This window comes from Lepidochelys kempii, chromosome 8, assembly GCF_965140265.1.
Source record: "Lepidochelys kempii isolate rLepKem1 chromosome 8, rLepKem1.hap2, whole genome shotgun sequence".
Lineage (NCBI taxonomy): Eukaryota > Metazoa > Chordata > Testudines > Cheloniidae > Lepidochelys > Lepidochelys kempii.
In genome coordinates, this window is record NC_133263.1 from 24,822,514 (window position 1) to 24,838,210 (window position 15,697).

The 15,697-nt window shown below is 38.9% G+C and overlaps 1 protein-coding gene across 2 annotated transcripts in view; it reads left to right on the forward strand.

The window, feature by feature from the left end:
* Positions 1-247: 247 nt before the first annotated feature.
* The window catches only part of GABRG2 (gamma-aminobutyric acid type A receptor subunit gamma2), a 107,349-nt gene continuing 91,899 nt past the window's right edge, over positions 248-15,697 (forward strand). The window contains exon 1 of one of the 2 annotated variants that reach the window (XM_073355912.1): positions 248-758. In XM_073355912.1, the coding sequence (XP_073212013.1) occupies positions 661-758 (98 nt within the window). In that variant the 5' untranslated portion in view covers positions 248-660. The remainder of the gene's footprint in view (positions 759-15,697) is intronic. The other variant, XM_073355913.1, reaches the window with a different exon arrangement.

Sequence of the window (15,697 nt, forward strand, 5' to 3'; positions counted from 1 at the left end):
CAATGAGGATGCTCTGCATCATAGGGGAAGCTTTTTCTTTCAACCTTCCTTTCTGTACTTGCCAGATCTTTCTTGCCTCCAGAATGAAAACCCGGGCTGCCTGCATATGTGTAATCAAAGGTTAAAAAGCACCTCGGCTGACACCACGCATGTGTTAATCTGTGCTGCAGCAGTGTGCATCATTTCCACTTTGACCTCAGAGTTAATCTGCATTCAGGCAGAAGCTCCATTGCTTTATTCTCCCCCCCCCCCCTTTTGCCCCCCCTCCTTTCCCTTTCTCCTGTGCTGATGGATTGTGTTGTCTGTGTACCGGTGTCTGTGTGAGTATGTGCTTGTGTGTGAGTGTGCTTCTCCTTACCTTGCCTGCTTGTGTTGTGTATGTTCTCCCTCTCTCCCATCCCTTTCCTCCCAGTTATATTATTTCTCTAGATTTGGAAGCTGTCTAAACTGACTTTTTTATATTGTAGTTGCAAAAGGCTTGGGCAGGTCTAATTTCTGCCCCCTCTGAATATTAATTCCTGCAGCTGGGTGCAATGTATCATCCCACTGACGGGACCTCGTAGGGGGGGTGGGGTGGAAACCACCAACAAAATAAAAATAAAGAAGGAAAGGGACGGATCCATCTGCAACCAAGAGGAAAGGGGGGGGAGAAAAAGAGAGATGTGTCCTCCAAATCCAACAAGCCGGGGAAGCTCGAATCCTGCATTTTCGCTCAAAATGATGGTGTGGGCACTTATGCTTCTCTCCCTCATCCAGTGGTAAGATGTGCTTTTCTGCTTGTTTGCTGAGGGTTGTGTGTGTGTTTGTGTGTGTGTGTGTGGGGGGGACGAAGATACTGTTTTCAAATGCACAGGGCTATTGTGTGAATGCTGAAGGTTTAGAGAGTAGCATTGACTCCATCGATCTCCTTTGCTGCTAGGATCTTGCTGTGTTTTATTGGCTTTACAATTCTTGCATCGAGAGGAATGGGGAGGCTAAGTGAAGGGTGGTACATGCCTGATTTTTCTGTGGAATTTGATGCCACGTTCAGGAAGCCTTTTCTCTTTGGTTTAAGGTTTGCTACAGTGCATGGAGTTATAATATAGCTGTGTTTTGTGGGCAGATTGTCACTGTATTCATCCTTGCTTCCTCCTAAGCAGTCACATCATGGCTGTGCTTGGGCTTGTATGTCTCCAAGACCCTGTATTTACATTTCTTCAGTACCAAGGTAACAAAACCAGTGCAAGGAATCAGGACCAAGGACAGAGATCCACTTTCATATGCAAATCTTGCTGGCTTGAGGAAGCCAGGACAGATCTGTATTTCTGTTATTGATGGTATTTGAAGCCGAGGCAGTCAGCAGTGGGATGTAGTATCAGGGTGTATGTTATCCATATAGTCACTCATGTTAGGCAAATGTTTACACTGGCATGATAACCGGTGTATTCCTCACACATAGATACTGACGTGTACAGTACAGAAGACCTATGCTTGCTGTGTGTGTCTGTTGCATACATAAATGGAAATAGAAAACAAATATCTTAGTAATAGAGGGAAAAAGAGGGAGTGTGTGTATAGAGAGGATATAAGGGGCGGGGGGTTCAGTATTGCTGCATTGCAAAGCATTATGCTGAACCAGGCATTCTTGTGAAAACTGTGGACTGCTCATTTAACAGGTTAGGTGACAAAGTATCATGGCATTACAAAGTATATTGCCATTCATGGGCCTGATAGAATATTCCCACAGTCACATAAGGGCTCCTTTCTTTCGTGTATTAATGCAGGTAGCATCCCTTCCCCTTTATATTTTAATAATATTGAAAAACAGATGGGCTCCCATTTCACATGTACTTTCTCTTTTTAACCCCCACCCCCCATGTACTGCCGTATTGAAAGCAGGCTATCATGATTTTAAATAGAAATCAGACTGAGCAGTTCCAATGGTTGGGTTTTTCTTTCTAGGCAGAAAAGCCATTGGTTTTCTCTGTGTAGGAAAACAAACAAACAAAAAATCTTTTTGTAAGACTGAGCTTCACACAATCCCAGATGGAAAGTAAAATAACTAGAAATAGAGCAAAGGTGTAATAGTGATGTGAAGCACCATAAGCCCACGAGGAAAAGCATTTTGTTTATTTGTAAGGATGTGTAATGTCTCTTTGATTTCTTAAGGAATGTTTTACTATTACCATGAATAAAGCAATGAAAATGAACCTTTACAGCATTTAAAATTAAGAAACACCCTGAATAAATGTTGAAGCCTTCTTTTTGAGGTGACCATGTCTCTGTTTATATCCTTCCATGTGTGTCTTTCTTCTTCTTTACTGGAAAATGTGCACAGTTTACATACACACAGGGTTCCAGACTATGTTATCTTTCGTCAAGTAAAATAAAACCAGAAAATTTGTTTTAACTCCCTTTTCCCCATTCCTTTGCTCTTGCTGGTGGATTTTCTGAATCCATATTCTCGGAGATGAATTTCCTAATGAACTTTTAAAAGAATAAATAAAACTCTTTGAGATGTGAATTCATGATTTAAAATTACATCTGAAGACCCATCAAAAAGTGCTGTGTTTTGCTAATAACCAGTTGATATTCAATAGTCCCTTCCCCTCCCTGATCTCATATTCTAGAGAGTAAATAACAGAGTCATCTTAACTTTGATATTTTATTACATTAGTATTTGAAAAATAAAGGTACTAATCACTTCATTAAACTCTGTCAGCATAAAAGAGTAACTTTAATTCTAAATAAAATTTAAGAAAGTTCTTTACTTCTATTGTGGAGACAATGTTCATATTAAAACATTAGTCTTGAAAGTACGTGGAGACATAGTCCTGAGTACCAGTTATTCATAATAAGATGTGTCTAAGTATTTGTATGACACTCTAGTGACATTAATAACTCATGGGACTTTTTTTTGTCTGTCATTGCTTTATGTAGCTGTTGTTCTGAACCACTTGGAGATTATATCTCAGTTCAGCTAAGAATTTAAATAAGTCCTGAATGTAAAGCACATGACTTCAGTGGAAATGTAAAGTTAAATAAGTAAGTATTTGCAGGATCTGGCCCAAAATAATTAAGTACACAGAAAATATAGCTTAAAAAATTCTCAGGAGGGTATTTCTTACTATGAATGCAAATAGCTGCATAAAACAGCTTGTGTGAATTGAAATTTCACTTGTTGCACTTTGTGGGCATTTGAAAGTTTTAAGAGAGACTTTTAGAATAATAAAGTAAGTTAAAGTTATTGGATGAAATTCCACTCCCATTGACTTCAGTGGGACCAGGAGTTCATTCATTGTCTCAAAACAATTGTTATGTTACAACACTGGACTACTTTACCACTACAGTTTCACAACATCTATTAGTTTAGATTTTTTTTCTGCACTTCTACAAAGCACATTCTTATTACCCTACACACTAATGTGTTAAGATATGCTTGTATACAGTTTCATAACATTCATATCTGTATTTCATATTCAGCTTGTCCTCTCATGTACACCTGTTTCACAGGAGTGGAATGCCATTGACTTAAGTAGAGTTACTTTCACTACTGGAAAGTGAGACAAGAATCAGGCTCAGTGTTCATATTTCATATCAAATTTGTGCATTAAAATATTTGTTTTTGTAAATTTTTAAAAATGCCTATACTTGATGCCAAATAGAAATGCTATGGTCACCAAAATTAACTGACTGTAGCTCTAAAAAGTTAAATGGATTAACAAATGATGACATATTTGATGTTCCTACAATAATTACATATTTGTTCCAGAGCGACACCATAGTGATGAGCACAAACATTTAATTAAACTCCTTGCACATGCAACTACAAGCCAATGTATATCGAATTACTGCAGCTATTGTCTGTGAATAAGTTTGCTCACTAATTTAGACTCTATTCTGTTTGCATATTGTTCATGAGCAGCTTTTGAATTTTCACTATTCTTAGTTGTTGTAGAAATTGTTCATGTGAACAAATCTCAGAGTATTGGTCGTTTGTGAAATGCTGGACTTTGACTAGTCACTTTTTTTTATTTGTGGTGTCAGATTGCTCGCCTCATTACATGGTAATATTTCTGCTCTGTATCTGGATGGTTAAAGCAGGAAAATAACAAATGCTTAGTAGCAAATAATGAACAACAAATATTCATCATGCGTTGGTACAGAAATACTCTTGTTCACATGTGAATATGGATATTCATATGAACATGTTTCTCAAACATTAATATAAACCAAAACACATGAAATGTGAGTATATAGCAAGTAAAAATGGGTGTGACTATTGTGGAACTGAACAGTCATTCAGAAACTGAGTAAATATTGCTGAACTTTGGTTTTGCAGTATTCACAGAGCTGTTCTGATTATGTATTAGATTCTGATACTCTCACCAATACCAATGAGCACTTTATTAATTAAAGGTCCTACTGAAGTCAATGGGACCATTCATGGAGTAAGGTGCTACTCAGCAGGAGCAGGATATCCAGTTATGGCCCCATGACAAGGCACAGGATGAATCTTACTAACATAGAAAACTGCAGTGTAAGAAATTTCATGTTGTAAATGGCTACAGGAAAATTGAACTGATTTTTTTTTTGTTAAAAATGTAGCTTTTTAGTATTATAATTGTTTAGATTATTGTGAACTTAGGGTTCTGACTGTCCAGAGTTGGTACAGCACAGGGAGAGTAAGTGTGAGCTTCCCCATCCAACAAGTATTCTAGAGTTCGGGGACAGTGACACAGCATGCCTGAATTCAAGTGTTGTTTAGCTCTTCATGCCCATTCTTTCTTGGTCCTTCTGCTGAGGCTTCTGGCAAGGGTTGTAGTTTGCATCAATTATGGTGATAGTTTGTGATGGGGTTACCAGACGAATAGGAACAGCCTCTATTTATCAAACTTAGACCACCAAACAGCCTGACATGAGCTGGATTTGAAACATTAATAGGGAGGTGAAAGTCCCACCAGGATCCCATTATCAGTAACTTCATATCTTAAAAGATTATAGATGGCCCATGGAAAGACTGTAGTCTCAAGTTGCAGTGGGGGAGGTTTAGATTGGATATTAGGAAAAACTTTTTCACGAAGAGGGTGGTGAAACACTGGAATGCGTTACCTAGGGAGGTGGTAGAATCTCCTTCCTTAGAGGTTTTTAAGGTCAGGCTTGACAAAGCCCTGGCTGGGATGATTTAACTGGGAATTGGTCCTGCTTTGAGCAGGGGGTTGGACTAGATGACCTACTGGGGTCCCTTCCAACCCTGATATTCTATGATTCTATGATTCTATGATTCTCCTGTTGGCAAGTGTATAAGGGATTTGAGAAACCAGATAAGCCCTTTTAGTAACTTCCACTTTAGCAACTACATTACTTGTCCATAACTTTCAAGCTAAATTGTTTTAGTGTACTCCAAATTACATTGGTGGAAATGTAAAGTGATGCCGGAAAGTCTTTCAGAGAGCCTTAATCTCTCAAACTCTGAGAGGGAAGAAGTGTTAATAAAAAAAGAAAAGTGTGATCTTTGATTTTTACACAGCAACAAACAGAATTTCCAGTATAGTAGAGTATAAACAAATCTACCCTTTTTATTGTTCTTATTAGGTGATGTTTCTTATATGGTTCATATTACATCTGTGAGCCACAGGCTCCACAACCTTCCAGCTTGTTTCTGGATTCATTTTTAGCTGTTGATTCTGGTGTAGAGGGATCTGTGTTACTTTGGTCCCTTTTCTGCTTATACTCCATCCCAGCAGTTAAGACATACAGAGATATTCTTCCACACAATTCTCAGACTTGCATTCAGTGGATAGAAGAGGGTTCTCAATGGAGTGGATAAAGGTAGGAATTCACATACTTCTGGGCATAGAAAGATCATCCCAAGTGTGTGAGTCCCACAGCAATTAAATGTTAGACAAGCCCCCTCTTACGCCTCCGTGTCCAGCAAACAAGGGCTGGTGGCCTCCAGAGCTGATACAGCTTAAGCTAAAGATAGGGCTGTAACAAACTCATATCTTCTGCAGATTGGTCACAGAGGAGGACATGTAGCACATCAACTAGAGTACTGTATATGCACTCCTTGGGCTTTATTTCTTTGCTTTTGTTCCATATTGCTACCATGTCATATCTCTACCTATGTGCACAGGTATTATGGCGATAGACAGTGTATTGTGCTCTGTATTAAAGCAATAAGAGTTTGTATTTAACTGTCTAATTATTCCTTTAGTAAACATTATTTAACACATTAACTAGAGTCTACTGCAATCTGAATTTCTCTGCTCTCTCCCTGTAGTAAGAACCATTGTCTCACAACATAGAGAGTGATCATAGGTCTCTGGAGATGCCCCCAGAATTCTTACACAACAGCTGCTCCAGACAGACCAACAGTCCATGGTCAAAAGTGAGAGTGGCAGTAGCGAGTGCCTGAGTAGCCATTCCTAGCAGGATGGACGATGAAGGAGTGTGGAGTTGCGATTTGAAAATAAATATATAAAATTGTTCACCTGGGCATTATTTAAGATCATTCAATTTTCATGTCAGGTAGACTAGACAGTGCAGCATATTTTATGGACATTTATTACATTACCAGTTCCTTTGAACACAGATAGTGGGAACTGATTGCTCAGTTCCCATTAATTTCTAACGAGAACTGGCCATCCTTATCCACTGGGTGACTGAAAATCTGCAATGGATACCATGGACCCAGTTCTCTCCTCACACTGGTGCTATATCCATTGAAGTCAGTGGGATATCACAGGTATAACAGAGGAGAATTTGGACAATATAGTATAATTTCTTTTAGCTAGAGATGTTTTCATAAATGGGAACATGGAAATAACATTAAGATACACTATAGATGGATGAAAATATGTAATCATAATACATTACATTGGACAAAGCATTTTCCTCAAGCTTTTTGTTTAACTTATACTTAAATCTTCCTTTCTTTCTTTCACTCATAGAAAGTTCTCAGTTTCTAGGTCAGGGAAATGATTTGGCACATTCAGTCTGGACAGAAAGCCAGCCTAGTGCCTATCATCTACTTAAATTCCACTTTTGCTAACAAAGTAGGTCTTAAATGGGACTTAAGCAATGCATATGTCTTGTTTTGTCTCTGGAGATGAGAGAATTTCTCCACAAAAGTGCAGAACTTGCATTCTTTGAGTGAAAGTTGCAAATATGTATCTGAAGTGAGCTGTAGCTCACGAAAGCTTATGCTCAAATTTGTTAGTCTCTAAGGTGCCACAAGTCCTCCTTTTTGCGAATACAGACTAACACGGCTGCTACTCTGAAACCTGTGAAATATGGACTGTGAACAATATGTGATGTTAATAAAGAAAGATATTCAAACAGGTCCAGTCTTATCCCCAAAGAAATTAATAGGAAACCTCCCAGTGATTTTCCAGGGAACAGGATTTGTGCTCATGGGCTCAAATTCAGAAGTGATTTGTAAAGTAGTATAAAATTGCTCCCTTATACTTATTTATATTTCCTTAGATCTAATTACATCCACTTGCTGAGGGGAGGGGGGATATAAGAGTCTAAGTTCTTGTAATTTATATGCTGAAAACCCAGAAGAATGCACAAGAAGTTGTAAGATAAGATACTTCCAACAACACGCTGTAACTTGTTTTTCTTACTGTGCTTCTTTGTTCTGGCCCCTTGGCACATGAGTTACAGCATGTCAGATTCACTGCGACAAATTCAGATGTGATATAAGGTGTGAACTGGAGCAATAAATTACAAGTTGTGCATGTGAATCTAAATGTAACTAAGAACCTGTTCCAGCAAAGCACTGGAACTCAGGAAATCTGGATTATATTCCTAGTTCTGCCACTGACCTGCTGGGTGCAATTGGGCCACTTTCCCCTCTCAGTACTTCAAGTTCCTCATATGTAAAATGGGGATAATGATACTGACCTCCTTTATAAAATTCTTTGAATATGACTATATAAGAGATAAATATTATTAATTGTTGTTTATTATTGTTGTTTATTATATTCTTAACTATAAGTCAATGAGACATAAAGTTAAGTGTATGCTTCCATGCTATAAGTGGATCAGTCCTTAGACACATTTAGAATCACACACACAATTTTAAAGTTAATGAAACAGATTTTGAAGTCAATGGGATTAATTACATGCTTAATGTTCAGCATGAGATTCCATTTTTTGCTGTATCATGACACAAGTAACAAACTAAATATAATGGAGTTTAAGTAAGTCCGGGGGGGGGTATGTCTAAATTGGGGGTAACACGTACATTGGTGGTGTCAGATGGTGTAAGTTACACCAATTTTAAAACCCTCTAAACTTAATTACTCATTTAGGTGAACTTCTGACTCCACTGAAGTGAATAGGAGCCTTGTCAGTAGGCCCAGGATTTCACCAATGATGTCCAAAAATAACTTGCCTCAGATTTATTGTTCAAATCAAAATACAGTTAGCCAGAAGCTGGAAGCTCTGTCTTCTTTGAAAATGAGAAAATAATATTGTTGACTTTTCAGAACACTATAGTAAGCAGTAAGATAATAAATCAGTAAGAAAAATCTTTTCCTTTGAGGGGAGAGTGATTAGCTAGCTATATAAAGCCTACCATGCTTTTGACCAATTCTGAAAATATAGAAATATAAATAATACAGGAAAAAAAACATCATTTGGGGCCATTTTTAAAGATTTCTGCTCAAGGACACAAGCATGTTCTAACTGGTGGAGAAAGTAAACAAAGAAAACAGAGGTGGTGTTGGTAGGTTGTAAACCATTTGTCGCTAGAGCCTATAACTTGGGAGTGTGGTAAAAATAGAAGATGGATCATCATGTATCAGTGATCATTTATTTCTTTGTTTGTTTTTTTAGAAAGCATAAGAAGAGAGTATCTGGGCACCCTTGACTATCTTTTAAAAATGTACCAAATAAATAAACAGACTTGTCAATTTCTCAAGATCAAATCAAATAAGGCAGTGATAGGAGAAGCATAATAGAAATTAACCAACCTTACAAAAACATAGGTGATTATCACACTTACCTGAGGTTTTATAGGGGTTTCTGTTGGAATTATTTCTGTTCTGTGATGTGTATTTTCAAAGAGATGGCAAAGGTGAATAGAACTTGAAATAGGAACCTTTTTATATCAAAATAAGTAAATTATATATATGAGTTGTCAAGGTTCCTCCCCCACTCTGAACTCTAGGGTACAGATGTGGGGACCTGCATGAAAAACCTCCTAAGCTTATCTTTACCAGCTTAGGTCAAAACTTCCCCAAGGTAACAAATATTACCCCCGTTATCCTTGGACTGGCCGCTACCACCACCAAACTAATACTGGTTACTGGGGAAGAGCTGTTTGGACGCGTCCTTCCCCCCAAAATACTTCCCAAAACCTTGCACCCCACTTCCTGGACAAGGTTTGGTAAAAAGCCTCACCAATTTGCATAGGTGACCACAGACCCAGACCCTTGGATCTTAAGAACAATGAACAATCCTCCCAACACTTGCACCCCCCCTTTCCTGGGAAATGTTGGATAAAAAGCCTCACCAATTTGCATAGGTGACCACAAACCCAAACCCTTGGATCTGAGAACAATGAAAAAGCATTCAGTGTTTTACAAGAAGACTTTTAATAAAAAATAGAAGTAAATAGAAATAAAGACATCCCCCCTGTAAAATCAGAATGGTATATATCTTACAGGGTAATTAGATTAAAAAACATAGAGAACCCCTCTAGGCAAAACCTTAAGTTACAAAAAAGATACACAGACAGAAATAGTTATTCTATTCAGCACAATTCTTTTCTCAGCCATTTAAAGAAATCATAATCTAACACATACCTAGCTAGATTACTTACTAAAAGTTCTAAGACTCCATTCCTGTTCTGTCCCCGGCCAAGACGACTACAGACAGACACACAAACCCTTTGTTTCTCTCCCTCCTCCCAGCTTTTGAAAGTATCTTGTCTCCTCATTGGTCATTTTGGTCAGGTGCCAGCGAGGTTACCTTTAGCTTCTTAACCCTTTACAGGTGAGAGGAGCTTTCCCCTGGCCAGGAGGGATTTCAAAGGGGTTTACCCTTCCCTTTATATTTATGACATGAGTAAATAGCCAATGTTTGTATGCGCAAATTTGATATTTCCATATGTACATAGCCACTTAGGTGTTTTGAAGGCATATATACAGTGGCTATTGGGATATAAGTTAGGCATGTCCAAATGAAAGTACATGCCTAACTGTGAAAATCTGGCCTTTACCTAAGAAAAGTAAATATCACTTTTAAATAAGGCATTATAATCTGTTTTATATGTGGAAAATATGAAACTAAGGACTTTATTCATACACATGGAAGGGAGAAGAAACCCCTTAAGAAAGACAAAGAGAATTGGGAACATTTGAAATGAATATTAGAGGGGGAAGATACATTTTTTATGTTTACCTTAGGCCTGTTCGTATGAAATTGCTAACCTTGTATGAAGTTGTGATTTTTTTTTATTGGACCTCATCTTGGACTTCAGCACAAATCCTTGAGTTGAAAGGCTGGCAATTCACTGAGCCATTTATCATCTTAACCTTTATGAACTTTCCATGCTTTACAGAAGAAATATCTATGGTACTATAAACCTATGTAGAGAAACACATTTTAAAGGGTATCTCATGCTTACTCTAAATAACCCATCTGAAATAGTGCAGTGTTTCTTAGGAATAAGTAGAAACTCAGAACATGAATTTTTTCCTCAATAATGATTCAATGTTATATTTTTGTAATATAAATAGCATGTTCTGGTCATATAAGGCTTTTGTTAATCTGCATCAGGATATCTTCAGAAATAAACGGATGTCTGTGCACCCTGGCAGATTGAGGATTAACTACTAAATTGCATTTCCAGTTGACTGATTCTTTAGCAAAATGTTCCTTATAAAATCTTGCAAACAATGAGAGAGAGAGAGCATAATTAATGGAGGGTTATATATATAAGAACACCTCATTAAGAAGTAAACAACATTTTATAATAAACACTTACTGTTGTATTTTAGGGCCCTGATTCACTGTGCTACACACATCTGACAAGAGATGTGTCAAAGTAAGTGTGTAAGTCAAAGTAAACATAAGTTATTTCCATTTTTTGTACTTCTGTGGGTTCCCATCATGAAAAAAGAGGGGTAATTCATTTTCAGCAGCTCTTTAGAAAAAAAGGTGCTATCTTCCAAAAAGAAAGAAATGATAAAGGTCCAAATCCCTTCCTGTACATGGTAACTTGCAGAAGCAGTGCAACAAAAGGGAGGGGAAAAAAGGTATCTGGGTCTGGAGGAGATGTTGGTGCTGGTGGGATGCAATTGTTCATTCTCTTCTCACCTTCCTTTTCCTTTCCCTCCTTAGCTCTCACTCTCCCTTTGACACACTTATTACATCTCTCTATTAAATGTACTCATAGTTCTATCTCTCCACCTTGTTCTCTTTTGTCCCTCTCCAACTCTGACACAACCTGGTGTTCCCCTGTTCTACAAAAATGGTGAGAAGTAGTATGGCCACCAGCTGGTAGTCAGTAGCCACCTGCATATGATGGTGATGGTGTTGGAAGTGTACCACTTGTAGGCTCAGAACTTGCAGCAATGCCCAGTTGAATCTGATTCTATGTGCAGGGAAAGGCTAGTTTGAGTGGGGAGAGGTATCCTGAAGGGCAGGGTGGCAGCACTATTGTAAGACAACACTAGGGTTGTGGGGAAAAGGGGGGCTTAGGTGCATGTCACACCACGTTGACTGTCAAGGTCAACAGCACAGTTTACCAGTGGATCTTTCCAATGGCCACTGCTATTATTAATTATTATTATTTATTATTTATTTATAGAATGTGCTTTCCAAAGAGTTAAGAAGGATAGTCCCTGCTTTAAGGAGCTCACAATCTAAAGACTAACAAGTAGGCAGAGGTCAGGGGAACAGGAAATACAACAGATAGTGTATATACAAGTCAACTTGCAGACAGCAGTAGTGAGTTTTTAAGAGAGACTTAAATGTATACAAAGTAAGGGCTTTGCTGATAGGGTGACCAGATAGCAAGTGTGAAAAATTGGGATGCAGGTGAGGAGTAAGAGGAGCCCATATAAAAAAAGCTCCAAATATCGGGACTGTCCCTATATATATAAGTAGGGACATCTGGTCACCCTACTTGCGGATGAACCTGGGGAGACTGTGACGTGCATAGAAGGCTGCAAGGAAGAAGGAATGGAGGTTATTTGAGAAGGGAAGCATTATGCAGAGCTTTGTATTTGGTGACAAGAAGCCTACATTTTGATACTCTATTGAACAGGAAGCCAATGAATGGATTCGGGAGGGGGGGGGAATTACATGATCAGACCTGTGGGCAAGGAACATGAGGTTAGCAACAGCATTTTGTATGGACTGAAGTGAGGAAATGTGTGTGTTTGTGAGGCGAGAGAGCAGGACATTACAGCAATCAAGGAGGATTATAACAATGCTTCAAATGAGAGATCTGCCTGTGGGGATGGAGACAAAAGGATGTATCTTGGAGATGTTCAGAAGGAAGAAGTGGCAGGTTTGGAAATGACCTGGATCTCTGGGACTATGGAGAGGGAGGAATCAAAAATAAAACCCTAAGTTGTGGGTCTGAGTGATGGAGAGGATGGTGATGTTTTAAGAGTGACAGAAAAGGAGGGAAGAAGAGAATGTTTCGGACGAAAGATAACGCTTCTCCGCTGGGTTTATGAAAAACAGAACAAAACAATATTCTGTTTAAAAATCCAGACATGAACAGGTGAATACATGGCTACCATATTCATTTCTCTATGAACACCTGAACTGTGATTTTCATTCCCATTGACTGGGCATTGTGGACCAGAATCAGGGTGTTTTTTCTGGGGGGGGGTTACTTTTTTGTGGGGGATGGAACAGAAATCACTATTTTTTGGAGGGGATGTGGTTGTAGGAAGGAGGAAGGTTGTCAGTAGTCAATGTTTTGCAGTTCTGGAGGAAAAAAAACATAATAAGGCTTCCATTGGGTAGTGCCAAAAGTGACTACACTCAGCATGAAGGCCCCATTGTGCTTTGTGCTGGACAAACACAGACATATGGTTCCTGCCTCAAAAAGTTTACAATGAACAGTACATTAACAAAGGGTTTTTTTTTAATTTGCATTTCCCTTCTTTTTGAAGAAAAGGCTAAAATTCATGATTAAGCTCTGTAAGGATTTTAGGCATTACTTGTGGCTAAAATGCTTTAAACCCCACCTTAATAAATAAACCTTCCTTTGTAAATCCTTACTGCAGCACATGAGATTAAATCACTTTAAATCCTTAGGGACAAATATTCCTGCTCCACACAAATCAAGACTAAATAGGCTCTATGCAGGATATCAAAAAAGGGTTGATGGGGCAGGGGGAAATCCTCCTCACAACCTGGTGGTTTGGCACAGAGAAGCTGTTCAGACACAATAGGACATTCCAATCATAGAACCACCAAAGTGCCTCATTTCTCATCCAGGGACCATCTTTAGAGGAGAAGTCAGTGTTAAAGCCTGATCAATCAATTGCTGAAGTCCTTGGAAAGACTTCCACTGACTTAATGCCCGTTCATTTCTTGGTCTCCCTGATGAGACTGTCAATGTGTTTGTCAGTTAACGAAGAATATGGTATTTTGTTATTTTTAATAGGAAAGCTTATGTTGAACTAATTCAAGATTGGCTAGTAGTATCAGATGCTAACAACTCTTCATCACTACCTAGTCTAGATTTGAATCTCTGACCCTCCATGATTCAGGCGTGTGGTTGCCATTTGTGGTGCCCAAAATGGGGGCTCTCTGAGTTCTGTCATTAGCTGTATAACAGGGCCAGTCCCTCTGTGGCTGTCTTGGAAACCTGCCTTCTTCACGGTCACTGTGGATGATAGGTGAATATCTGTTCTGCATCTGAAGTGAATAAATAAAATTATGACTGTCTGACCTAGTATTAGGTTTGTATTCACCTCTTCAATAATGGAGTGAGATCATTAGGAGAGTCTCCTTCAGGGCTGTACTGTCATTAGGCCAAGAAGGGTAGTGTGAAGTCTTGGAAGCACTGCTTTCCACTCTACTTCTCGCTCCTTCCTTCCCTTGCCATGTTTCCCAGTAGGGAAAGACAGTTCAGCAGTGACTCAGATATCATATTAGGTACAACTACTGCAAGCTTTAAAGGGGAACATTCCAAATAGAACATTATTTGAAACAATATTTGAAAATGTAGAAAAACATCCAGAAATATTTATAACAAATTTAACTTGGTATTATATTATTGTTTAACAGTGCAATTAAAACCATGATTAATTGTGACTTTTTAAAATCTAGTTAATTTGTTTTGTGTTAATCACTTGAGTTAATTGTGATTTATTGAGGGTCCTACAGGCTTGTAGAAAGGTTTCTTAATATCAACCTTGATATCTCTATTACAAAGTGCTCTACAAGTAGGGAGGTCTACTAAATAGTATTTCTAAAGTTCAGTGAATAATTTTAAATGTGTCTGCTGTATAATTTGTTTGAAAAATATAGTTCAACTGACCAAACACACAGGAAGTGGCACTGCAGATCTGCACCACCCCGAGGGGAACACTTGTAATTTGGAGGCAGAATGAGCATCCTGGAGCTCCCTCATTGCCCTGGTTTATAGGAGGGAGCACAATCTGCTATACCGCTTTGAGCCATGCAGCTTTTTCTCAGCATGAGGATTCACTCTCAGAAAGGATGAAACCGTTGCTCTGCCTAATCTCAGCCACTACCACTCTCCTTCGGGAAAGTTGCTCTCAGTGCAGAGCATCCAAGTAGCAGATCTAAGCTTGATAAGTTTATGGAGGGGATGGTATGATGGGATAGCCTAATTTTGGGAATTAATTGATCTTTGACTATGAGCAGTAAATATGCCCAATGGCCTATAATGGGATGTTAGATGGGGTGGGATCTGAGTTACTACAGTGAATTCTTTTCTGGTTGTCTGGCTGGTGAGTCTTGCCCACATGCTCAGGGTTTAGCTGATCACCATATTTGGGGTCAGGAAGGAATTTTCCTCCAGGGCACATTGGCAGAGGCCCTGGGGGTTTTCACCTTTCTCTGCAGTGTGGGGCACGGGTCACTTGCTGGAGGATTCTCTGCACCTTGAAGTCTTTAAACCATGATTTGAGGACTTCAGTAGTTCAGACATAGGTTAGGGGGTTGTAACAGGAGTGGGTGAGTGAGATTCTGTGGCCTGCATTGTGCAGGAAGTCACACTAGGCGATCATAATGGTCCCTTCTGACCACAAAGTCTATGATTCTATTATTCTGATGATCTTGAGCTCCCCACTTGCAGGCTGACCCTTATGCATACCAGGCAAGGGAAAGGGATGGAAAGATGGCTCCTTCCTTGTATAGCCTTTCAAACTATTTGCAGAATAAGGTGCTACTTTGTCGGAATACAGGTGGGGAGAATTGGGCCCTGAGTAATCATATCTGCATTTATGTAAAGTGCACTGATGGTCCTCATCGAGATGTCATAAAGGGCTTACTGCCCACACAGTCATTGTGAGATTAGTGACTGACATCCTTTTCTCTTAGGTCATCATCGATACAAAGCAACCAAGTACATCAGAGATCCATGATAAGCACAACACAGGCAATGTTATTACAGTAAACAAGAAACAAGTGTCTACACATGCATATATTTGTAAAGCACATTTTCCTACTCATCAACACAAAGCCAGTTAAATACCATTTGTCGTCT